Below are 27732 nucleotides of genomic sequence, written 5' to 3' on the forward strand. Positions count from 1 at the left end.
AAAATCTAATGAGAACAATTAAATAGGTGATAATAACAGCTACTATTAAATTCTACTATTTAATAGTAGAATTGTCTATATTATAGTCTTGCGTAGAGTTATAATGTCAGTTCCAGGATTCTTTCAGCTAATTGGAAATACTATTTTGTAGTGATGATTTTTATTGGTTACCTATAATAATAATCCTTTCTACTGTAGAAGAAGTGTACTTAATTGTTAGCCAGTCATGTCCAGGAAGACCAAAAATTCTAAAATTAGGCAATTATGGTTAACAATGTTAAGGAGAGATAACCTGTTCATTGAAGATACATTTGCTCACGTTATTAGACTTACAGGTGTGTAATTTTACATACATTTTCACTTTCCTGTAAGTCTTTAATATTATTGCTGTGCCGTGCATTTTTGTTTTATTCATTTAAAATATATAACATACATAGAAGGAAGTGTACCAATCTTAAGTATACTACTTGATTTTTTTAATGTTTGTATACACCCCTTTAACTATAGTCAGATCAAGATATGTAACTTTTCTAGCACCCTAGAAGATAACTTCATGCTCCTTCCTATTCCATATCATACCACCACCCCAAGAGGTGATCATATGGTTTTAACCTATGTCATTATAGATTAGTTTTGCCTGTTCTGGGACAACATATAAATTGAATCATACAATATACTTTTGAGTCAGGCCTTCTCTTTCCCTCAACATTTACTGTGAGATTCATTCATGTTGTTATATTTAATAGTAGTTTATTCTTTTTTAATTGCTATACAATATTTTATTCTATGATAACTTTTTATTGTATGACTTCAATTTGCTTATCTCTTTTCCTATTGGTGAACATTTAGGTTTCTTTCGTTTTTTGGCTATCATGCATAAAACTGCTATGAGAGTTCTTGGGGCATATCTTTAGGTATATTTCTCATACCTTGGAGTAGACTTATTGATCCATGGGGGTATGTGCTTAACTTTAGTGAATACTAATGATTTTCCAAAGTGATTAAATTAATATTTCTACCAGCAATGGGTGAGGATTCCAATTACTTTTAATTCTTGACAGCACTTGGTATTGTTAGGGATGTGTGGGTGTGTGGGTGTTCTTGATGTTCACTCTTGACTGTACTTGGTATTATGTGTGTGTGTGTGTCTGTGTGTATGTGTGTGTGGTGTTGGTGTTGTTTGATTTTGGGGAGAGTCTTTCTTTTCTTTGAGAGACAGGGTCTTACTGTGTTGTCCAGGCTGGAGTGCAATGGCTATTCACAGGCACAGCCATTAGCACACTACAGCCTTGAACTCCAGGGCTCAGGTGATCCTCCTGCCTCAGCTTCCTGAATGAGCAGGACTACAAGCACATGCCACTGCACCTTGCTTAGTCATTCTGGTGGATCTGTAGTCTCATTTTTTCTTTAGTACAAAAAAAATCAATTAATGAAATCTTTGGGTCTAATGAACCCATCGATTCATTGATTTCCAGTCTTTAATGCTGATGTGGTATTTAGAAGTAGTTTGCTTTTTGTGAGTTCAGTTTAGACTTTAATTTAGCCATTAAGTATAGTTATACACTGCATAACGACATTTCCATCAGTGATGGACCACATATACAACTGTGGTCCCATAATATGATAATGGAGCTGAAAAATTCCTCTTGCCTAGTGACTTCTTGATGATCCTGACCCTGTGTAGGCCTAGGCTAATGTTTGTGTTGTCTCTTAGTTTATAACAAAAAAGTTTAAATCTTAGAAAAATGCTTGTAGAATACAGTATAAAGAAAGAAAATATTTTTGTGCCGCTGTACAATATGTTTGTGTTATTACAAAAGACTCAAAAAGTTTAAAAAATTAAGTTCATAAAGTAAAAGTTACAGTAAGCTAAGGTTATTATTGAAGAAAGAACATTGTTAAATAAATTTAGTATAGCCTAAGTATGCAGTGTTTAAAAGTTTACAGTGGTGTGCAGTAATGTCCTATGCCTTCACATTCAATCACTATTCACTTACTGACTCACCCAGAGGAACTTCAAATCCTGCAAGCTCCATTCATAAGTGCCCTATACAAGTATACTGTTTTTTATCCTTTATATCATATTTTTCCTGTGCCTTTTCTGTTTAGATTCACAAATACTTACCATCATGTTAAAATTGCCTATAGTATTCAGTGCAGTCACATGCTGTAAATGTTTATAGCCTAGATGTGTAGGTAGGCTATACCATCTAGGTTTATATAAGTACACTCTATGATGTCTGTACAAGAATTAAGTCATCAGTGACACATTTCTCAGACTGTATCCCCGTGGTGAAGTAACACGTGACAGTAAATTCATGTGGCTTTCATCAGCCTACTTTAGATCACAAGCATAATCTGTTTTCTTATGATTTTTGATGATCATACTCTTCAGAGTAGTGTTTTTTTGGGAATAAGGGGAAGTAGGAAGAGCTGTTTAACATTTCCTATTGCCAGAGTGTCCATGAATCCTGGTTTGGCCAAGGCAGTTCTTAATCAGCAAGATTATTACTGACATTCCCTTTCACTTTCAGAAGTGTCATGCTTAGATTAGCCAATAGGGGGACCAAGCAAATCAGTCTTTTAGAAAATGGAATTTGGACAAGATTTAAAAAAAAAGAAAGAAAGAAAAGAAAAAAGCCATGTATGACTGTACTTGAAGGAATAAAAGCATTAGATTATTTACAAACATAATGGACTCCAGTATCAGTTTTGACCCAGTGAACCCCATTGTTGTGGAAATAAGTTTTATATGGGACTAGCCTTTGTTATTTTAAGTGTTGACCTTAGGTCTTTTAACCTTTTAGAGCTATAGGCCCTATCATTAAAAGGAGAGTGTTAAAATAGACCTGAAGTATTTTTCAACTCCAAAATACTGTCTTAAGCAGCAGTGAGAAAGTATAAGAAGGTTTTCTTTCTTAGAATATCTTTTTAGAATTCATTGATCCCACCTACTGAGTTCTTTTCTGGTATTACTTGCTGTTTTTCTTCATACCAAAATAAATGTATCTCTTACTGGGGTTGGTGGGAAGGGGAAATACAAGAATGTATAATAGGTATTTCTGATGCTAATTTACCTGGGGTTTGTTTTTTTTTTTTCTTAAGTATACATGCAGTGACTTAACCATTTAAACACATCTACTTTTAAGGTGATCTTAGTGATGATTTAAATTGTAGGTTGTGGCCAGGTGCAGTGGCCCACACCTGTAATCTCAGCACTTTGGGAGGCTGAGGAGGGTGGATCATGAGGTCAGGAGTTCGAGAAAAGCCTGGCAAACATAGTGAAACCCCATCTCTACTAAAAATACCAAAGTTACCTGGGTATAGTGGCACGCGCCTGTAGTCCCAGCTACTTGGGAGGCTGAGGCACGAGAAGTGCTTGAACCCAGGAGGCAGAGGTTGCAGTGAGCCGAGAACATGCCGTTGCACTCCAGCCTGGGTGACAAAGTGAGACTCCATCTCAAAAAATACATACGTACATACATACATACATACATAGTAGGTTGTAAGTGATTTATATCCTAGAGAAAAGTGTTTTCTTGGGCAGAATAATACTCTTTATTTTTCACAGGAATGTAATTTTTTTGTATTAAATTATAAAATTTCAGTGAAATGTAGAGGAATTCCACCTAAAAGACTTCATTGTAATTAAAATGCCTGCCTCAAATTACAAATTTTCACTTCTTTTTAATAGGAAACTGAGAAGAAAAGAAGAACAGAGGAAGCATATAAAAATGCAATGACAGAACTTAAGAAAAAATCCCACTTTGGAGGACCAGATTATGAAGTATGAATTTATATTTTGATCTTAGAGAAACACATAGGTCATGTCTATCACAAAAGTGAATTTTTAATAATAGTTTTGTAACTTTATTCTAAATATATAATGTTTTCCTCAGTGTTTATGTTAATTCAGTGTATATTTCGTGATATATAAATGCCAGGCATACTCAAATATATATTTCTTATTGCCTACAAAGTTTAGGCTTTAAAAGGCTTAGTATTAGGCCTGTTCACTTCATAAGACAAATTTTTATCTCCCCTGTAAAGATCATTTTTAATGTTATCTACTTTTTTTTTTAACATGAAAGGAAACTATAAAAGAAAACTCTGAGTGCTTTTCAGACAAAAGATTTTAGTTTGTACTATACTGTGAGATCTTATCCATAGCTGAACATAAACTGTTCTCATTGTCTTTGTTTGGAAATATCTGAAGCCAGCTTTTTTCTCCTTGTATTTATTTGTTAAGCAGGTAATAAAATCTCCTTCTCCACATATATATACACACATATGTTAAAATCTTATAAGCTATCTTTCTATATTAAGAGAAAAAAATGTGTAAGAAATATATTTGGTAATTGCCGTTAAACAACGTTGAGACTAGGTGCACTGGCTCACGTCTGTAATCCCAACACTTTGAGAGGCCAAGGCAGGAGGATTGCTTGAGGCCAGGAGTTCAAGGCCAACCTGGACAGCATAGCAAGACCTCATCTCTACAAAATAAAATATAAAAATTATCTGGGTGTAGTGGCACATGCCTGTACTCCCAGCTACTGAGGAGCCCAAGACTGCAGTGAGCTACAATTGCACCACTCCACTCCAGGCTGGGTGACAGAGCAAGACTTTGTCTCTTAAAAAAAAAAAAAGGTGTTGGCCAGAACAGGTGGGTCACGCCTGTAGTCCCAGCACCTTGGGAGGCCGGGGCTGGGGGATCACAAGATCAAGAGCTCAAGACCAGCCTGGCCAATATGGTGAAACTCCATCCCTACTAAAAAAATACAAAAATTAGCCAGGCGTGGTGGCAAGTGACTGTTGTCCCAGCTACTCTGGAGGCTGAGGCAGGAGAATCACTTAAACCCAGGAGGCAGAGGTTGCAATGAGCCGAGATTGTGCCACTGCACTCCAGCCTGGGCAACAGAGCGAGACTCTGTCTCAAAAAAAAAAAAAAAAAGTGTTGCTATTTCTGAAATGAGCAGTTAAAAATGGAATATCAAGGAGTATCATTGAGGTGGAACAGAAGAATAAAGTAGTTGTAGTTATATTTATGAAAACAGAAGAAAAATTTCTTGCTACTTTTGCTCTAGAAAGGAAAACTAAACAGCTGCTCTGCTGTTGCTGAATTTTTTTATATTGGAATCAATTTCCAACTGTGAGAGTACATTCTGATGAGACTTAAATTGCAATATTTTTTAACTGTTCTCAATTTATCTCTTCTAAAATGTATTAGAATTACATAATTAGCTATCCTCTGAGGTTTTAATATGAGGTATTATAATGATTATTTTTATTCTGAAACTAAACAAATTATTTTGCTATTTTAGGATTATTATTTTGGAAGAAATACCAACTTTTTAAAGTACCTTAGTTTTTAATATTATAAATAAAATGTATATTCATTATAGGAAGATTATACAAATAAGCCAATAAAGCCCATGTTTTAAATTTAACAATACTTGTACAGTTTATCATCCACCAGTAGTATGTAAGTGTAATTTGTATACATATTTATCTCTGCTTCGATCAACACAGGTTTTTTTTTTTTTTTTTTTCCATGGGGAGAGGACAGGGTGGAGGGAAGAGGGGCCTTGTGCTAGGTACATGCATTTACTAGTTTCAAAGCCAAAAAATTGCTTTATGTATGTGATTTAGCATTTTAAAAATTATGTTTATCAGACATTCTTTTTTTATTTTTTAATTTGATTTTACATTGGAAGTACACACGCATATTTGTTACATGAGTATATTGCGTGCTGGTAGAGATTGGGCTTCTAGTATGCCCATTACCCAAATAGTGAACATTATACCAAATAGCTAATTTTTTAACTCTCACCCCTCCCTCCCACCCTTCCTTCTTTTAGAGTCCCTAGTGTCTGTCGTTTCCATCTTTATGTCTATGTGTACCTATTATTTAGCTCCCACTCATAAATGAGAACATGTAGTATTTGATTTTCTGTTTCTGAGTTAATTTGTTCCGGGACCAAACTGAGGGTCGAGTTGCTATTTCTGCGGCCCAATAACAAGATGCAGATGAACTGGAGAGGAAGAGAGTTATTTCTGTAACTGGTTACAGGGAGAAGGCCTGAACATCATCACCAGACCAACTCCAAATTACAAAGTTTTCCAGAGCTTATATACCTTCTAAGCTATATGTCTACCTGTAAGTGTGCATTCATCTAAAGACCTAAGTTATTAACTTCTTTTAATCTATAACTAAGGTCTGAGTCCTGAAGACCTTCCTTTGGAGCCTTGGAAAAGTGCTAGGGTGATTACCCTTATCATATCTCCTACTAAATCATATAGGTTTGAGGAGTTCCTTCAGACCGCTAATAAACTTGTTTGTGGAGGACTGGTGAGTTTCTTCAGACCCACGGTAAAACTTGTTTAATCCTAAGTGGGTCCTATTAAGAATTCCTTCATTATTTTGTCACGCTTTAAGGCCCAGGAAAGGCCCAGGCAAAACTCTTGATGGACTTTTGTTACATGCCAGCCTTTGTATAAGGGCACTGGCTTTTAATATTTGACTTAAACACTCAGTCAGTACTGAAACGGTTGTTAGTGAGACCTGGCCTGTGAGAAGTTCACTTTGGATAATGGCCTCCAGCTCCGTCCATGTTGCTGCAAAGGATATGATTTCATTCTTTTTTATGGCTGCCACGTTTCTTTTTTAATGAATAACTTGTCCATGTCCTTTAGTGGTTTTTTGGGGGTTTTTTTCCTATTGATTTAGAAGATGTATAGAATTTGCCTTTTTTTAATTTTATTTTTTTCTTTCATAACTTAAAAAGTTTGGTAGATTTTGCCATATAAAAGTTTTAAACCTTCATGTAATTAACTTCCTCAGTCCTTTGATCTACTTTTCTCCACATTTGGTATCATGCTTAGAAGGGCATTTTCTACTTCAAATCGTTATTTATATTTTCTCATTTTTTATTTTCCAGTGGTCTCTTCTACATATATTAATACATCTGGAGTTTTTAAAATAATGGTACAATGTAGAAACCTATTTTATTCCACTAGCATTTGTTGAATAAACATCCTTTATTCACCTATTTGAAATGCACTTTACTCTTTCTTAGCGAAGAAACTGGTTAAGGGTACTTTTTTTTCTCACTAAGTTAAATTAAATATAAAATTCTTATATAAACTGGGAACTGTTTTTACACTTTCCCCTCTTCCTTTTGGAGTTTTGAACCATCTATCTTTTCTTGTTATTGATATTATAGTCGTATGGGTTTTAGACACTTATTTCAAACTATGACTCTTTTTGGTTATAATCAGACATTCATGATGTTCTAATTATAAAAAAAGATTTAAGTGTTTCTGACTTCTGTAGCCTCAGAAATTACTTTATAATCTTGAATTTATTCTGTAAGACTTACCATAATGTGGCTGGGCGCAGTAGCGCACATCTGTAATCCCAGCACTTTGGGAGGCCGAGGCGGGGAGATCACCTGAGGTCAGGAGTTCAAGACCAGCCTGGCCAACATGGTGAAACGCCATCTCTACTAAAAATATAAAAATTAGGTGGACTTGGTGGTGTGCGCCTGTAGTCCCAGCTACTCAGAAGTTTGAGGCGGGGGAATTGCTTGAACCAACAGGCGGAAGCTGCAGTGAGCCGAGACCTGGCTCCTGCACTCCAGTCTGGGAGACGAACAGACTCCATCTCAAAAAAAAAAAAAAAAAAAAAAAAAAACGACTTACCATAATATAGGGTACTTCACTAAGCTTGGAGAATACAATACAACAAGAAACAAGGCTTATAAGGATCCTGCCTAAGGGCCCACCTGAATGCATAATGGGAACAAAGACTAATAGACAATTATCGTAATACATGTCATGAAACACTTAAAGCAGGGAAGGTGTTAAATCAGAGATGTCTTTCCGGAGGAAAGAACCTCTTAGCAGAACCTTAAGGATGAGTAAATTGAGTAGAGAGTGTTTTTCAGAAGTCAGAAGTAAAAGAGTATTTTTCCTCAGGCAATTGAAAGTAGTTCTCTTTGGAAGGTAGAGCCTCCACAAATTGAGAGGAAAGAATGGTTAAGAGACTGACTCTAAAGATCGACAAGAATTAGTTCAGATCCTGAGACAGTAGGTTTTAATCAAGAAAATGACATTTTCAGATTTGTAGTTTAGAAAACTCATTCTCCCTGCAGTAGAAAGAATGGATTGAAGGTAACAATTGTGACTGGGCACTTGGACACTTTCTGTATAATAGAGATGAGAGTTGCAGGTGGCCTAAATTAGAGCCAAAGCAGGAGGAATAGAGAGGCACTGACAAATTACATATAGTAATCCCCCCCGTATCAGTAGTTGGGGGGATACATTACAAGACCCCCCCCCCCCCCCCGTAACTGCAGGTAGTACTGAATCCTGTATACACTATGTTTTTTTCTGTATGTACTGTGTTTTTTCCTATACGTGTGTACCTGTGATAAAGTTTAATTTTTATTTTAACAATAACAAAATAGAATTGTAACACTGTATTATAGTAAAAAGCTATATGAATGTAGTCTCTTTCTCTCTCAAAGTATCTTATTGTATATAAACCACAGAAAACAAAACCACAGAGAGGGGAGACTATTGTATTTGGAAAGTAGAATTGAAGGGTGTGATGATTGAATGAGGGAAAAGGAAGGAATCCAAGATTAGGCCCAGGTTTCTGCAGATAGGTGTGGAGATAGGAGAAGAGGTGAGTCACATGAGGAAGTCTTCTATGTTAGATACAAAGACCTAACTAACCCTTAGAAGAGAGGTAGTCTGGCTGTGAATTTAAGAGTCATCAAAGGATGACTGAAGCATTGGATATAAATAAGAATACTGTGGGTAGAGCAAGTATGGAACCCTGAGGAACAGCATTTAAAGGATAGGCAGAGAAGGGGAAACCTACAAAGGAGTCCCCCATCCACTGATACGGGGGGATTACTATATGTAATTTGTCAGTGCCTCTCTATTCCTCCTGCTTTGGCTCTAATTTAGGCCACTTTCAACTCTCATCTCTATTATACAAAAAGTGTCCAAGTGCCCAGTCACAATTGTTACCTTCAATCCATTCTTTCTACTGCAGGGAGAATGAGGTTTCTAAACTGCAAATCTGAAAATGTCATTTTCTTGATTAAAACCTACTGTCTCAGGATCTGTTGATCTTTATAGTCAGAGAACTCTTCAAGGAGAGTTGTTAACATAAGAAATGCTGTGCTAAAGGGCAGATAAGTAGCTCCTGCCCTTAGTAAGCATGATGAGATAAAAGGGTTTTTTTTAAGTCCCTTTTAATAAAGAAAATTTTATGCCAATTACTTTAGTTCTTCTCCCAAAAGTTTCCCATTAAAGGAAAAACCATTTCATTTGGCAAAATACAATTTTTATTTTTATTTATTTATTTATTTTTTTTGAGGCAGAGACTCGCTCTGTCGCCCAGGCTGGAGTGCAGTGGTGCGATCTTGGCTCACTGCAACCTCTGCAACTTCCACCTGCTGGGTTCAAGCAATTATTATGCCTCATCCTCCCAGGTAGCTAGGTTTATAGACGTGCACCACCACACCCAGCTAATTTTTGTATTTTTAATAGAGACAGGTTTTCTTCATGTTGGCCAGTCTGGTCTAGAGCTCCTGGCCTCATGTGATCTGCCCTCCTTGATCTCCTTGAGTGCTGGGATTACAGGCATGAGCCACCACACCTGGCCAGAATTTTTAAATGCTTTAGTTTTCAATTAGACTCTTGAGGCTCTGACATGATTGTTTAAGGACTAGAAATCCACGTGTACTAAATCACTGTAGAGTGAATGAATGGTAATATTTTTTAAATGTAGATGTGGTTAAATAGTTTTTAAAATCATTAGAAAATATGCTTCAGTTTGGATATTTTGTGTTTTCTCTGATCAACAGAGAGCAAAGTTATCCTGCTGTCGTTTTACTGTCTTTGAAATGTTTTGACTTTATAAACAGAATCCTGCAGGAGGAAGGCCTCTAGAGTGTTGTTACTATTTTTTCCATGACCCTCTTGTCCCAGATGGTCATTAGATGGTTATATTCACTTTATGATACTTCACTGAGATATGCACTGTTCTGTATGTTTGTTGTATCTGAATAGAAAGGTGTTTTTGTTGTTGTGTTTTTTGTTTGTTTGTTTGTTTATGAAGTAGGTTGTAGGGGACTGAGTCCTCATAACCCTAAAAGAAGAACTCCATTAAGTCAATATTTCTTATATGCCAAATGACAAGAACGTTACCCCATACCTCCCACCCTTCCAGTATGGTTCCAAGTTATGGTGGGGTTAGGATGATGTTACTAGATACTTTTTAATGGACTAATGATGACTTGGCGTTATGAGTTTAACTGGGAAGATTTCATCAATTGTTCATGTGTCTTATTTTATATATTTTAACATTTAAGAAATTCTAAACCCAGGCCTACCTTTTAGCCTCTACTTTTATCATAATACAAAGCTGTTGTTCCACTTACTGTCCACTTACTTGGTTCATCACAGCAGGAACATATGTTGATTGTTTACATTTTGTTATTGTTCTTTATATGTTTATTGTCTGGTGCTGCTGAGGTTCCACTTGCATGGAAATCATTTGGGGGAATTATTAAACATGTATATTCCAAGGTTCCACTGAAGACCTACTGAGAAATAATTTCTGGACATGGAGGCCTGGGAATTTTCATTGTAAGAGATCTCCCACACAATTCCCCAAGTGATTGATGGCCATTATTCTGCCATCTGGCCAGACTATCAGGCATCAACTCAACTTTTATTTCCCCGTGAAACAATTACCCCTGCTTAGGAAGATTCCCCTCTGAATGCCTAGCCATACTTACTAGCTATAGTTCTTGTGCACATTTTGACTTACCTCATTGCAATTTTATATCTCTGTTGTCTCTGTCATAAGTCTCAACTATGCTACTAAAGAAGCCCTAGATAATATATAGATGAATGAGCATCACTGTTTTCCAATAAAACTTTAGGGACACCAAACTTTTAATTTCAAGTAACCCCCACATGTCATATTATTACTTTTATTTTTTCCAGCCATTTAAAAATGAAATTCTTAGCTCACAGGCTATGCAAAAGTAAGCGGCAGACTGGATCTGGCCCGTGGGCCACAGTTTTTGCCAATCCCTGCTCTAGACTATTATCCCAACATAATATTGGTCAATATACAGTAAGTAAGTATATGAGTACTAAGTGAATTAATTATAACACTTGTGATTTTAGACAGAGCATACATATGATCTGGTTACTGACTGGTTTGTAAATATGTGTTCTATAAATGTTTATTAGGTCAATTTTCAACCTCAAGTTAGTACCAGAGTTATCAGAGTTTTCTGTTTCTTTAAATAAACTGCTTTTTTCCCCGTGTGTTGGAATAGGAAGGCCCTAACAGTCTGATTAATGAAGAAGAGTTCTTTGATGCTGTTGAAGCTGCTCTTGACAGACAAGATAAAATAGAAGAACAGGTATATCTATTATTGAAAATTCTAAGCTGAGATTTATTTTAACACTATAGGCATTCCTTGATGTATATTATTTCATGTAAATAGAATTTGAACATTGTGAATTTAATAACCGACAAACTTAACTGTGAATATATTGAGTCACAAATGTAAAATATTTTTTTTTTCCTTGAGACGGAGTCTCGCTCTGTCACCCAGGCTAGAGTGCAGTGGCGCGATCTCAGCTTACTGCAACTTCCATCTCCTGGGTTCAAGCGATTCTTCTGCCTCAGCCTCCCAAGTAGCTGGGACTACAGGTCCACGCCACCAAGCCTGACTAAATTTTTTTGTATTTTTAGTAGAGATGGGGTTTTACCATATTGGCCAGGCTGGTCTCGAACTGCAGACCTCATGATCCACCCGCCTCAGCCTCCCAAAGTGCTGGGATTGATTACAGGCGTGAGCCATGGTGCCGGCAGGAAAATAATCGTTATAAGTCAGTTCCTTTATATGTGAATTTCCAAACAATAGAAAGAAAACCAATAATTGTTAAAAGGTATCATGCATAATTAACATGAACTTAAATAGAAATGTTCTTTTTGCTTTTTTCCCTTTAAGTGTCCAACTTAAACCATTCTTTTAATATAAAGCATATATTTAAGTAAAAAGCTTCTTTGAATTTTTCTTCACCCAGTATGATATGAAAAGGAAGATAACCAAAAACTTAAGATTTTTTCATCTATATTAGTATCATTGTTTTTATTAACCCTTTTATTGCCTTCACTACTTCACCTTCAGTGTCCTTCTCACTTTTACTTTGTTCAGTGTTTTGTCATCATTATTGAATTTATAGTAGTTACACCCAGCTGCTGTGGAAATTAAAGAAAAGTATTTCTTAAACCCATTAACTCTAGCTTCAAGATTAACTTGATACTTTGTCTTCTTTAATTTGGCAACAATACAGTTACTCTATGTTACCACTAGATGGTACTTAAGGATGAATTTTGTTATTTCCTCCCTTTGTTTAAGCTGTGCTTGTTATGGTGGAAACTTAACCTTTTTTGGGGGAAAGTATTAATAAACTGTGGCTACAGAGTATCTTGCCAAATAATCATGTATGTGTCAGTTTTATAGTACAAATGAATTTGCCTGGAAAAGTTAGCTTGTTCATTTCCTGTCGCTGCTAAGGCAGTACATGGCTACTATGCTCTTACTGGTCTACCTAGCTAAGGGTAAATCAACTACGGTAGTAACTGCTTCTCATGTGTGTCTTTCATTATTTTTAAAAAATTACTGATAAAAAGTTCATGTCACAGTAATTTGTAAAGCTTATTGCTCATTTTTTTTTAATACCCAAAAGATGCTATATACCACTCAAGAAGAGTGGGAACTTTCAGTTCCTTAATGGGCTCTACTTTTGGAAACCTAAAGTACTACCTGAAGCAGCATTATTTATTTGTTTCCCTTCGTTTTTTTGTCTAGGATGTGCTGTTTTGGGAAAAAGTAGTCAACGGGTCAGGACATCAGTCTTACTCTTAGTTTTACCTCTAACTAACTTTGTAGCTATGAATTTATCACTGAATTCTCTGGGCCTTGGTTTTCTAATCTGTGAAACAAAGTAGACAAGATGATTCAAAACATCTCTTCTCTAAAATGCTACTCTACTGAGTATCAGTGCGGTAATTGAGTTGGGTTTGAGAGAATTGATGAACCCTTCTGTAAGCTTATAGAAAAAGAAATATTCATGGGGCCATCCAATCAACTTCATTCTATTCTTGACACTGTACTAGATGCTCTGCAAAATAGTCATTGAACAGTGCGTTGTTTTTCTTGCCTAATAGCCAGGCATGTTGATATGACAAAGATACAGTGTGGTAATACTCTATAGAGTAGTGAGAGCTTCAGAAATCCATAAAATCAGTTCCATAGATTTAGATCATTTCCCTCTTCATACCCAGTATATATTGCACAGATCTCTCAACAACACAGCCATTAAATAGATACTCTCCAGGTGACATATCACACATTTTTGAGTTTACGTTATTTGCAAACATAGGGAAGGAAAGATACATGCGGTAAACTGGTGCATGAGAAATGAGATCTTAGCAGTTGGTTGAAATAAATGAGAACAACCAAGGCAAACTGAAGAGGAAGAAGGAGGTCAAGTGGCATCTTAACAGGAGTAAGATGATGAGATGAAGGGCAGAATACCTTCATGGAGAGGAAGCAAAGTGATATACCTATGTTCTTAGGAACATGACTGAAGCAAACAGCAATATTATTTTCAATTATATATAAACCTGTGGGTCAGCCCTCCAGGGGCCTTATAAGGTAGAGTCATTGGAATGATTTGGCCAGAGTTTGGATAGGAGAGAATTGGCAGCAGTGTTAAGATTGACCTATGATAAATAATGCTATGCAGGTAGCAGGGAGTCTGACTAGGAGCAAAATCAAAGAACTTATCCCTTGCCTAACATAGTATCTGCGGAGGTAGAAAGAAGAGGTTGGGATATCTGAGGCAAGTATCAGGATTTGCCATGTCTGTGAAGTAGTTTCATAATTCTAATGGTTATAAGCACTAAGGCATTCACTAATCGAATGTTGGTAGTTCCAGGTTATATTATGCATTCTTCAGTTGCAAAATACACTTTAAAACCTTTCCGTCTTAACATATGTTTTTTTAGTCACAGAGTGAAAAGGTGAGATTACATTGGCCTACATCCTTGCCATCTGGAGATGCCTTTTCTTCTGTGGGGACACATAGATTTGTCCAAAAGGTAAGCTAATGTCAGAGTTTACTAAAAGTACACCTTGTATTGTTCTTCACTGTTGGTGGAAATGTATTTTATTTGAGATGGAGTCTCGCTCTGTTGCCAGACTGGAGTGCAGTGGCGCTATCTCGGCTCACTACAGTCTCTGCCTCTTCGGCTCAAGAGATTCTCGTGCCTCAGCCTGCCTAGTAGCTGGGATTACAGGCATGCGCCACCACACCCAGCTAATTTTTGTATTTTTAGTAGAGTCAGGCTTTCACCACGTTGGCCAGGATGGTCTTGATCTCCTGACCTTGTGATCCACCCACCTCGGCCTCCCAAAGTGCTGGGATTACAGGCGTGAGCCACCATGCCCAGCCAGAAATATCTTGTAGTATAAGTTTTCTCCCTTTTTCATGAATGTAAGTAATGAGATCGCTTTTGATTTTATATATTGTATTCCATATACATCCTCCAAAACAGTTAGAAATCTTGTTCTGAAAATAAAGTTCTTTCATTTTTATTTAAGGGGAAAGTGGGGGGTGGGCAAATTAGGAGTGGCTAATCCAAAATAGTTAACCAGAAGCATATCCAGTTATACTAAATCTCTCTCTTCTTTGGGATTAGATGGTATTTCTTTGTATTAGTGGAAGCACTGCATTCTTTTTTGGAATGATTTTGGAACATAATACATAATAGGTGCATGAAGTCAGCAGTTGCTGCTGTGCTTGTTTCATATAGTGCTTTGTTTTCTTTTCCCTTTATCTTGTGTTTGGAAGTTGGTACTGAATGCTCTGTTGTGCCTTTGTTCTGATTACTTGGTTTTTTCTTTGTCTGTCTCTGGTAGCCCTATAGTCGCTCTTCCTCCATGTCTTCCATTGATCTAGTCAGTGCCTCTGATGATGTTCACAGATTCAGCTCCCAGGTACTGTATGAATGTATAGAGTGGACTTGAGTCTTTCTGTGCTATATTTCAGCCTGCTTTCCCAGTTCCTAGAAATCTTTTGGTTAGGCCACTGATTTTAGTTTTGAACTTTAAATAGTAACATTAAGCATTAAAAAGGTCTTCCTTGTCTACTAAATAGTTTCTCTGTCAGGTTTGCATGTGTCCTTTACTATTCACAGCTTGGAATTTTGTCATATAGGAGGTACTCCAGAAAGATTTTCAAACTGAATTGAAACAAATAGAAGATACTGGGTTTTGGTATCATGTAATATCTGTTTCTTCAGTCAAGATTTAGCAGTTTTGATGGATGTGGTCTATATGATATGTTATAGCAGAAAAGCAGATTTCAGCAGTCTCACTTTTAAGCTAATTTAAAGTATCTCCAAATTATATTCAGCAAAGAAATCACTTTTTAATAATATGTTTCATTTCCATTATCATACTAAGCTCCATTGAGCAGATTGTGTTTTCCTTATACAGATTACCTTTGGGTATTATAAATGAATATTTCTGTTCATATGCTAAATCTATGGAAATTGGTAAGGGTTTGGGAATTTAAGACAGGAAGCTGGATGCTTGCAGTCTCTACCCTCAAAAAAAAATCAAATTACCATTGGAGGAAGTTTTTTTTAGTGTCAGCATTGGTTCTTTTTTTAATTTTCTTAATCTTCACATCTTTGCCATTCAACTTTTTATCTTTCTGGTTATTGCATTTTATTGGATTAGATTATATTATGTTAATCCTATACTAAAGACCTGAGCACTCTAGTCGGAATGACTAAGTTTAAATCCTGGTTAGCTGTATGATCCCAGTAAGTTTTCTAAATTTTTTGTGCTTCTTTTTTGTGCTTTAGCTAGAACCTGACACATAACAAGTGCTCAATAAATGTTAGCTTTTATTGCTATTATAACATAATTTGAACTAATAAAAGTTTACATCATTATTTTTTCCTCTATGAGAATATTGCTATAAAAGTTTTTAAAAGTCAAAAGAGATTTCTATTATTTTTATATATATAAATAAAGTTTACATTAGTTTTTAACCTGCCATAGAGAAGAATATGGCATGGTGTTTTTCTGACTTGTACAGCTTTTTTCTCCTTGAATACTTTTAAGAAAAAGATTTAGCAATTCTGGATCAGAAATCATCCATAACCAAATATACTACAGTTTATTTTACCTTTTGCTTGTCCATTTATGCATTTTTTTAAAAAATTTTACTTATTTATTTTCGAGACAGGGTCTTGCTCTGTTGCCCAGGCTGGAGTGCAGTGGCATGATCTGGGTTCACTGCAACCTCCACCTCCCAGGTTCAATCAATTCTCCTGCCTCAGCTTCACAAGTAGCTGGGATTATAGGCACACGCCACTACGCCCAGCTAATTTTTATATTCTTAGTAAAGACGGGGTTTCACCATGTTGGCCAGGCTGGTCTCGCACTCCTGACCTCGTGATCTGCACCCCTCGGCCTCCCAAAGTGCTGGGATTACAGGTATGAGCCACCATGCCTGGCCCCACATATTTTTTTAAAAAGAGATCCATTCATAATGAATCTGTGGCAAAACTACATAATACTAGGAGACTTCGGTTTATTATACTAAGCTCCATGTTGCATTGAAATAATATCACAGACTAATCAAAAATATAGGAATACATAGGCTATAAATGAAAGAAAATATAATGGCAGCAAGGAAAGAATGTAAGCCAGTAATAAAGAATGCCTAAGAAGTAGGGGTTCAGAACCCAAACCAGGGCCCTCATGGTAGTGCTGTAGAACAGCTGAATTGCCTTTAAGTACAGGTAACTATATCACTGAGAAGCAGGTGCCTATATTTTTACAAAATTTTGCTGAATTACAGCTTACTTCTTCATAATAGTAACTTTTTGTAAAGCTCACGTATGTAACAAGAGAAATCTTGCTGAATTTTTTTTCTAATATATGGTGCTCATGATTGATCCGATCCTGTTTTAACTTTTGATGATGTACTGTTTTATATGCCAGCAGAGGTAAAAATGAAGAAAATTACATTAAGGTCTTCAAGTATTTACTGTCCTTGCTAAAGCATTAGTTGTCATTAGCAGATATGGACTCTAGCAATTAACTGTTGTGATTAAATTGTGTACCTTATGTTTGACAGTTCCTTTAGAATAGATGACTAATTCCCAATTGTAAGAGTTTTTGTTTCAGAGGATGTTACACTGCCTTATCACCCATTATCAAAGGATCTAGCAAGTTGATTCTGTATAGTCACATTTGAGAATATAGCATTGGATGTAGATCTGGAGTTAATATTAGCTGAGAAACATTGTGTTATCTGGAAAACTCTTCCAGTCAGCACAGTGTAAAAGTATAGTAGTGACTATGCAGTAGTGTTACATTTTACAGTTCTCACACCCTATAGAGACTTTTGTATTAAGGAAAGTAAGAGGTTCAAAGGTTATTCATTAACATTAGAAGCACTTGTTATTTTACATCGGTTTTTTATTTTTATTTTTGTTTTACTTTATTTTATTTTTTTGAGATAGAATTTCGCTTTTGTCGCCCAGGCTGGAGTGCAATGGTGCGATCTTGGCTCACTGCACCCTTTGCCCTCTGGGTTCAAGTGATTCTCCTGCCTCAGCCACCTGAGCAACTGGGATTACAGGTGCCTGCTACCACGCCCAGCTAAATTTTTTGCATTTTTAGTAGAGACGGAGTTTCACCATATTGGCCAAGCTGGTCTCGAACTCCTGACCTCAGGTAATCTGCCTGCCTCGGCCTCCCAAAGTGCTGGGATTACAGGCATGAGCCACCACACCTGGCCTACATTGTTCTTAATACACAAATATACATCAGTTGCTCTACAACACTTGAAATATTGGAGGTAGCCAAATTCTTTGTTTTGTAAGATCTTCATAATTAATTTAAAAACTAAGTCAACATTTTTAATCACCTTTGATAATTTGCCAAAATATTATATAAGCATAATATAATCCTTATTTACTCCAACAAATTTTAAAAGTCCAGATACATGTATCATACCTAGTTTCTTGATCATTTATATCAGCTCCCATACAGAAGCCTTGTAAATCTCTGGTAATTTCACTTTGCTGTTTATGTAAGTGTTGGCTCGTGACTACCTTGTTCTTGTTGAAATGATATTTTATAGTCTTGAATTGGCTGAAATAATCAAGTGTACAACTCAGAGATGCCCTGAAAATAGCTTAAAATAAAATATATAAATCTACCAGGAAATTAGTACCAACACATGAATCTGTCTGATGGGCAGATATTAGGAACGAAGTCACTCCAGATCTGAGAAATTAAAGTTGTAAAGGACTACAGGTTCTGTGTTTTGTTGTTGTTGTTGTTGTTGTTTGTTTTTTCATTTTTGTTTTTTTGGTTTTTTTGAGACAGTCTCACTCTGTCACCCAGGCTGTAGTGCAATGGCACGATCTTGACTCATTGCAACCTCCACCTCCCAGGTTCAAGCGATTCTTCTGTCTCAGCTGGGATTACAGGCACACACTATCACACCCAGCTAGTTTTTGTATTTTTAGTAGAGACAGGGTTTCACCATGTTAGCCAGGCTGGTCTTGAACTCCTGACCTCAAGTGATCTGCCCGTCTCAGCCTCCCAAAGTGTTGGGATTACAGACCTGAGGCACCATGCCCAGCCTTTTTTATTTTCATTTTTATTTTTTTAAGGAGACAAGGTCTCACTTGTTGTCCAGGCTGAGTGCAGTTTCACAATCATAGCTCTGTAACCTGACCTTTGACCTGCTGGACACAAGTGTTCCTCCTGTCAGCCTCTGCCAAGTAGCTGGGACTACAGGCATTCCACCACACCCAACTAATTGTTTTTATTTTTTGTAGAGACAGGGCCTTGCTGTGTTGCCCAGGCTGGCAAGTTCTTGAAATAATGACTGTAGCCACAAACCAGAAAATAATTTTCAAGTGTACAGAGAATAGAAAGAATTTAGATTCATAAATTGATCATTTTGGTCACATTTATTTGCATAACAGTTCACATTTAAAGGTATCACCTTAGAAATCAAAGGGGGAAGAACATCATCCTCAGTTGAAAAAGGAAGAAATCAAAGGATGTACACAGTACATTTGCAGCCTAATCTATAGGGAGCATCATTGCAAAAAATGGTTCTATGTGAGGCTTTTTCCCACCTTTTGTCCATAGGAGCACATTATTGTTGTGGTAATTATTTCACCTCTCTCCCTTTTTTAGTGTACAAGTGATACATGCTGATTTTAACAGAACTTGAAAGTAGAATAAATAAAATTAAAATAATAGTTCACTAATATTCCATTTATCTTCTGTCATATATATTATGGTGTATGTAATTTTTGTAGACAGAGTCTTGCTCTGTCACCCAGGCTGGAGTATGGTGTATGTAATTTTTGTAGACAGAGTCTTGCTCTGTCACCCAGGCTGGAGTGCAGTGGCGTGATCTTGGCTCACTGCAAGCTCCGTCTCCCAGGTTCATGCCATTCTCCTGCCTCAGCCTCCCGAGTAGCTGGGACTACAGGTGCCCGCCACAACGCCTGGCTAATTTTTTTGTATTTTTAGTAGAGACGGGGTTTCATCGTGTTAGGCAGGATGGTCTCGAATTTGTGACCTTGTGATCTGCCCGCCTCGGCCTCCCAAAGTGCTGGGATTACAGGTGTGAGCCACCACGCCCAGCTTCCCACTTCTTTTTAATATGTAGAGTCTTAACTGAACAGTAAAGTGAGCAGATTATTAGGTTAGATCTGAAGTGTCAGTCTGGTCACCAGTGCCCAAGTCACTGCCCCTATGGTAATATTGGTTACTTCATATTTTCCTATAGCAAACATAAAATTTGTTATAGTGAGATTTTTACCTGTATACCTCTCTTCTTAACTTTATGTTATTACCTCAAGGAAGATATTATAATGAATGAAGATTCCATGATGAAAGCTTTGCAGAGTTTATTACAGTAATTTAGTACTTCATTAGATCTTTAGTTTTTTAGGAGCATAACACTGAATGTTTGTTTCTTTGTTGGACCTTTTGAAAACTGGTTTTCCATTGATGCAGTGTAGCTATTACAGGAATATCATTTTTAAAACATTTTTATACAGCATGGCTGAAAATCGAACCTGGACCTGCCTCATGGCCTACCGTTGAAGGAATAGCATTTTTTGCCTACCTAGAAAGACAATGTTAAATATGCTTTCTATATATTTTTTGACTTGTGCTACCTACTGTGCGTTTATGTTTATGGAATCTGGTTTCTTTTGGACAATACCACAAAACAAAAACACCTCATTTCTTAGGCATTTGAAATCCCTAATTCAGAATAATCTCCCAAACAGAAACACAACTACCTGCGTTGTTTTTGACAAAAGAGCTAAGTAGCATTAAAAAATTACTTTAGGCCAGGCGGGGTGGCTCACGCCTGTAATCCCAGCACTTTGGGAGGCCAAGGCGGGTGGATCATGAGGTCAGGAGATCGAGACCATCCTGGTTAACACAGTGAAACCCTGTCTCTATTAAAACTACAAAAAATTAGCCAGTCATGGTGGTGGGTGCCTGTAGTCCCAGCTACTTGGGAGACTGAGGCAGGAGAATGGTGTGGGCCCAGGAGACAGAGCTTGCAGTGAGCCAAGATCGCGCCACTGCACTCCAGCCTGGGCAACAGTGCGAGACTCCATCTCAAAAAAAAAATTTTTTTTTTGAACCCAATTCTGTTTTTTAACAGAATAAAATTCTTCTGTTCTTCACGTTCTTCTTTCACAAGTAACCTATTGAAAGTAGAGTTTATTTGGGGGAGGCATTTCTTTCTGTCTCTTATCTCATAATAAATACAGGTGTGCTTAACTGCTAGTTTCCTACCTCAAAGCATGTACTCAAATCTAAAGATTTTTAAGATTTTGGGATCTGAAGAGTGTAAACATTTCTCCTAATCACAGTGTGACGCAGACAAATGAATCAAGCCAATGCTACTTTTATTTATACATAGTAATTGGAACTTTCCTTTTTGGAAATCAGATACATTTTGTATGTATTAGTAACTTGGAATCCTGCATTAGTTATCCTTGCTCTCTCAAAGCAGATGTTGAAATTATAAAGGTGCACAGTTTCTCCATGCAACACTGAAAGTTATATTTTCCAAGGCTTTGTAAAATTGTAGAATGTCCTGTTAAATTTCTGTCAAATCAGTAACTCACACTGTTTTGAGAATTATGAATAAAGGAATAAAATATTGTTAGTGTTTATTTAGTACAAAAGTAGATTATAGAATCTCAGCATTTTTATCAAAAATATTCTTTGTGATGGTTGACGTATCAGGAGACACTTAAGGCCATACCTGCTTTCAGTAATCAAAAATGTATTTAAGATCCAGAAACTCGAGGTAGCAGAAGTATATATCACTATAACATATTGATAACATCCTTTGGTATAGAAAATTATATTCCCAGAGTGAGTTTCTTTTTTAAAACTGTTAATGAGGCCAAGGTTGGAATATGACTTGGGATCACGAGTTCAAGACCAGCCTGGGCAAGATGGCGAGACCCTGTCTCTACAAAAAATTAACTAGGTGTGGTGTCGCACTCCTGTAATCCCACCTACTCAGAGTCTGAGGCAGGAGGATCCCCTGAGCCCAGGAAATTGTAGTGGCAGTGAGCTATGATCATATTACTGTATTCCAGTCAGGGCCACAAAGTGAGAACCTGTCTCTTAAAAAAAAAAAAAAATTAGCTGGGCATGGTGGCACAAGCCTGTAGTTTTAGCTACTTAGGAGGCTGAGGCAGGAGGATCACTTGAGTCCAGAAGTTCAAGATTACAGTGAGTTATGATTGTGCCGCTGCACTCCAACCTGTGTGACAGAATAACCCTGTCTCTTGGGTGGGGGTTGGGGAGTTGATTATTTATTTTGAAATATGTTCAAAACTGATTCCTGTTCTATATTCCTAATGAACAGAATAGACTTTATATAAAACAAATGAACTTTAGGATAAAATTTAATGGAAGTATGATATATATATGTGTATATATATATATATATTTTTCAGCTCTTCTGTCTTCTAATATATTTATTACATAAAATGAAATTACTTTGTTTCCACAATCTTTGTATCACTTCAGTTCTCCAATAAATCTGAAAAATCTGGTAGTGTGAAATATTCAACTTTCTTTGCTTATTTACATAAAATGTATAAGGACAATTTGTGATAGTTAAGAGTTACATTTAAATATCAGTAAAAAGTTGTTATAAATTTAAATTTAAAAATTTTTACAGGAAATTGTTAGAAATTTTAAAATGAACTAAAAGGTGATTATGTGTAAATGCTTGAATATATGAATATTAGCATTGTCCCTAAAAGAATTTAGAACAAAGAAACTGGAATCAAATAAATAAGAGTTTGATTATTTTTAAATTGGCTTATATTCCGTTGTAAAACAGAGGTTTATCAGTGGCATAAGGAAGGTTTTTCACCTTTTTTGTATTGAAATCTTTGACATATACATATATATCTTTGCTAATCTTTGTGTATCTTTGCTCATCTGAGAGCAAAGATGTGTTCTCTCTCTATATGTCTTTGTTCATGTCAGACCTTCCTGATATCTCTACATAGTCTTAAATATTGAAACATTAGACTGGATGATCTCTGTGCCCCTTTTATCTATACTCTTCCATTATTTTATACTTTAACACATCATCTCTGTTTTATGATATAGAATGGAATATTTCTTTTTTCCAGAAAATGCTTATTTTGGTCACTTGATACACATTAGGCCAATATGTGTTACTTGAGTGACCCATCTTCCTTCTTTTCATTTCTGTCTCCTGTCATTAACCTGGATATCTGGAATATGGACCAAACTCTTCAAACGCTCTGTAAAACCTCCTCACCTTTGTGCATTTGGTTGCTTAGCTACTAAGAGCACCATTTCTTAACTGAAGTTAACTGAATACCATTCTGTTTTAGAGATTATGACATACCTATTGGATTCTCATGCCTTTTTCCTCCCCTCACAAGGTTGAAGAGATGGTGCAGAACCACATGACTTATTCATTACAGGATGTAGGCGGAGATGCCAATTGGCAGTTGGTTGTAGAAGAAGGAGAAATGAAGGTAATTCCCTCTGAAATGTTGTAGATTGCCAAAGGCATCTCTGTTTCAGTCATATTATCATTACTATTGATATAAATAAGGATAGCACTTTCAACTTACCTTTAAAACAAATTATTACATGTGATCAAAGCAGTATCATATATTGAACAATAGAATGTCTTTTTGCTTTTTTGGCTTTGCCTTTACTAAAATTTCTTTATGATTGTAATATAAATACATGATTAAACCTTTCTGTTTTGACTAGGCCATGAAGAAAATAAAATTTGGAGAATTAGATATGAAAGGTCACAATTAGCTGATGGTCCTGTATTTGGATATTTCCTTTTGTTTTGTTTTTTGACATACTGAATGTTGTGCCTAGATAACACTTTGTTTCTCTCCCTTTTTGGTCTATACCCTCCTTTTTTTCTCTTACTGCACCTTTATTTGATGTTCAGACATTGGTCAGTTAATCTTGTTTACATCCCTAAACACGAGGACGGAAAATAAGAGCAAGGAATGAGAGAGGAAAAAGAATATTGACATTTAAAAGGTACTATTGGCCAGGCACAGTGGCTCATACGCGTAATCCCAGCTCTTTAGGAGGACATGACAGGTGGATTACTTGAGCTCAGGAGTTCAAGTCAAACCTGGGCAACATGGTGAAACCCTATCTGTACAAAAAATGCAAAAATTAGCCACGTGCAGTGCCATACGCCTGTGGTCCTAGCTACTCAGGAGGCTGAGGTGAAAGATCCCTTGAGCCAGGGAGGTCAAGGCTGCAATGAGCCACATTTGTGCCACTGCTTTCTAGCCTGGGTGACTAACTAAGACCCTGTCTAAAAAAATAGTGTATATATATATGTGTGTGCATGCTATTACTTGGCCCCATCTGATAACGTACTGAGTGAAGAGTACAGATGAGTGGTGGAGAAAATCAGAAAAGAAAGATCTCTGTGATTTGAAACAATTAGATTGTTTTACAATGCAGAGAAGCATTTGAACTGCATCTGGAAATAATAACAAAATTGTTTTTATTAATAATTTTATTAATAATGATGTGAGCAAAAACTTGAAAGCAAACTTTTTAGTCGGAATTTTTGCATAATCTTTGTTGACCAGAATTATTCTAGCAAATAAGATATATTATTAGATGCTGGGATCTCCTCTCCTCTTGAATAAGGAACAAATTAAGACATAAAATAAAAGAGACAGATAAATGAGATACCAGAATGTTAGCTATAATTCTGATAAGGTGATTGTAGAAAATAGTTTGAGATCAGCTGCTACAGGGTCTTGTTATTCCAGAATTAAACATGTTCCTGGCATTGCTGGATAATCCCAAACCTTCACTACAGAAGCAGGCCAGGATGTATGCTCTTTGTGGAAGAAAGGGTTGAGCCAGACCTGCCTTATTTCTTCTGTAGTCATCATTCAGTCACCATAGAGTCACCTACCTCTAGGGAGGAGAAAGTGAAGCACTGAAGAGAAGCCAGGAGTGATGGTCTAGATGAAGTCTCTCCAGCTGGAATGAGGAATAGAAAATAAGTACTCCTACAGCCACAGTGTTAGAGAGAAATTGGGCCTAGGTTATGGGAAGCATAAAGTTATTCTCTAAAGAGAATAGTCATTGTCTATAACAATTGTCTGTAACAGTAGATTAGCCACTGTATGAAAAGTATCTTTTTTTTTTTTTTTGTAATCCCGAGTAACTGGGATTACAGGTACCCACCACTACCCTGAGCTAATTGTTGTATTTTTAGTAGAGATGGGGTTTCACCGTGTTGGCTAGGCTGGTTTCAAACTCCTGACCTCAGGTGATACACCCACCTCGGCCTCCCAAAGTGCTGGGATAGAAAAGTATAATTTTAAGAAGATCAAGCTGATAGGGAAGAAACTGGAGAACAAGCAGACTGCTTAAAAGAGTCAGGCACAAAGTGATAGCTGGACATAGTGGCTGTTACCTGTAATCCCAGCTACTCAGGAAGCTGAGACAGGAGAATCGTTTGAACCTGGGAGGCAGAGGTTGCAGTGAGCCAGGATGGCGCCATTGCACTCCAGCCTGGGCAAGAAGAGCGAAACTCTGTCTCAAAAAAAAGAAAAAAAGAGGAAGAATAGTAAAAAGCTTACTAGCTGTGTGAACTGTAAAGGGAGGAATCAAAAGTCTAGAGTTTCTAGTTTGGGTAGCTGGGAAAACGATGGTCCCAATAATATGAGTAATAAATATGTAGGGGAAGGTAGTCTGTTGAGAGATGCTGTAGTAGAAACTATGTGAAATGTCTAACAATGTCTAGCCCCATAGGTCCTTCATAAATTGGCACTTGGTTCTCCCCCATGATACATGTTTCTTCATTTCTCAAAAGTATTTATCACGTAATTATCTAAAGTAGCAAACTGTAATTTTAAAATAATTAATTTTACTTAGCATTCAAGGTATATAACCTCAGTATTTAAAGTAAGATATATCTGTTATTTATGTTTTTGCCGTCTTAGCTTTCAGCCATTGATTTAACAAATAACCGAGTACCTGCTGTGTTTCAGATACATCTATTCTAGATGTTGGGATACAGCATTGAACAAAGCAACCTTAATTTAGTATCTTTAAGGAGAATATATTCTAGCCAGGTTTATTTGGTTTTCTTAGCCATGTTAAACAGTCTTTGAGAATGTTTGGTAAATAACGCCTAATTCAAATTGATACGTTTATTTTTAAACAACTCACAGTAAGTCATTTATCACATATGCATGTTTTTTATGAAGTTTACTTTGGATTTATAATTTTCAGTACTTTTTTTGTTAATTTGAAATTTTTAATTTTCTTTTAGCAGAATATGTTCTATAAATAGATTTTCATAAAAATCTAAAGAGCAGCCATATTTAAAAGCATGTTTTCATGCTTTTATGGACTTGATTTTTAATTTTCAAACAGTTTTGGAATTATGTTATCTTTAGGTATACAGAAGAGAAGTAGAAGAAAATGGGATTGTTCTGGATCCTTTAAAAGCTACCCATGCAGTTAAAGGCGTCACAGGACATGAGGTCTGCAATTATTTCTGGAATGTTGACGTTCGCAATGACTGGGAAAGTAAGCTGTCATTATTAATATATTTTAATCTAATTATTATTTTGAATTTAATATCAAATCCAACCTAGTTTTCTGCATCTCATACATAGTTCACAAAGTCAACTTAGAAAGTATTTGGAAAATCATATAGAGGACTAACAATATGTTTATGTGGAACTTTTCAGTGTACAAAATGCTTCCTACTATGTAATTTGATCCAATAACCTCAGTAATCCTACAATGATAGGTAGTTATTATTGCTTATTTTACATACAAATTAAGTAAAATTCAGATAGGCAAAGTGACTTGTCAAAGGCAACAAGGTGGAGAAGCCAAGACTGAAATTGAAGATTTCTGTTTCATCATCTACTTTTTCCTAAACTGTTTCCATGGTAAATCCTAGTTGAATCCTTTTGTGATTACTTTAGAATTATTATTTTTTTTTAGATGGAGTTTTCTCTTGTTGCCTAGGCTGGAGTGCAATGACGTGATCTCAGCTCCCTGCAACCTTTACCTCCCCAGTCAAGTGATTCTCCTGCCTCAGCCTCCCAAGTAACTAGGATTACAGGCGTACACCATCACGCCCAGCTAATTTTTGTATTTTTTAGTAGAGACAGGGTTTCACCAATTTGGCCAGGCTGGTCTCGAACTCCTTACCTCAGGTGATCCACCCGCCTCGGCCTCCCAAAGTGCTGGGATTACAGACGTGAGCCACCGCGCCCAGCCTAGAGTTATTCTTATTGTGTATTCCCCTTAGACACAAAATTTCCTAAGTATACTTCTCAACATCATGTTTATCATTGGCAGTTTGACATCCCTTTTTCACAGAAATAGCCACCTAAGATTAGATATAACAATTTATTTAACATCAATAAATTAGGGAAAAGGGAACAGCTTTAGTGTTAGGGAATTATTTGTGCCCGAGTGATGCAGTAGTGATTAGAATTGCTTTCTTGCTGTGAGAGATAGATATTGGGCCAAAGAAAATGAAGCTTCCTGGTGATCAGACCTCACATCCCTCATCTGTAACCACAATGCTAAGTGTTAGCTACCTTCCATTTGGATGTAGCCTAGATAGGGCAGTATCTTGTTCAATTTACCATACTGTCGATTCGTACTTGACTTTCATCATAAGTTAATTGATCACATTCTAGGAAAAGATAATTTATCTTTTTATTATTCTCTTCATTTCAGCAACTATAGAAAACTTTCATGTGGTGGAAACATTAGCTGATAATGCAATCATCATTTATCAAACACACAAGGTAAAGATCTCTTCATTCATCCTAAAAGAATTTCAATGTAGTTCAAACACAGACATGCAGATTCCCTAAAGTAAAATTGGGGAGGTTATTAAAAGGCACAAAAATCCAAAGACTTTATTAATGATTTATGAATGTCATATATTTGAAAGGTGTATCAACCTGTTCAGAGCAGAAATGTGTGCAGGCAAGAATCAAAGAGA

The 27732-nt window shown here is 36.4% G+C and overlaps 1 protein-coding gene across 2 annotated transcripts in view; it reads left to right on the top strand.

Annotated features, from left to right (window-relative positions):
- The window catches only part of CERT1 (ceramide transporter 1), a 145205-nt gene that overhangs the window by 103595 nt on the left and 13878 nt on the right, over window positions 1-27732 (top strand). The window contains exons 9-15 of one of the 2 annotated variants that reach the window (XM_023207996.1): window positions 3695-3787; window positions 11370-11456; window positions 14117-14209; window positions 15030-15107; window positions 23129-23224; window positions 26156-26288; window positions 27462-27532. In XM_023207996.1, the coding sequence (XP_023063764.1) occupies window positions 3695-3787; window positions 11370-11456; window positions 14117-14209; window positions 15030-15107; window positions 23129-23224; window positions 26156-26288; window positions 27462-27532 (651 nt within the window). The remainder of the gene's footprint in view (window positions 1-3694; window positions 3788-11369; window positions 11457-14116; window positions 14210-15029; window positions 15108-23128; window positions 23225-26155; window positions 26289-27461; window positions 27533-27732) is intronic. The other variant, XM_023207995.1, reaches the window with a different exon arrangement.

The sequence above is a fragment of the Piliocolobus tephrosceles genome, chromosome 4 (assembly GCF_002776525.5).
Source record: "Piliocolobus tephrosceles isolate RC106 chromosome 4, ASM277652v3, whole genome shotgun sequence".
Taxonomy (NCBI): Eukaryota; Metazoa; Chordata; class Mammalia; order Primates; family Cercopithecidae; genus Piliocolobus; species Piliocolobus tephrosceles.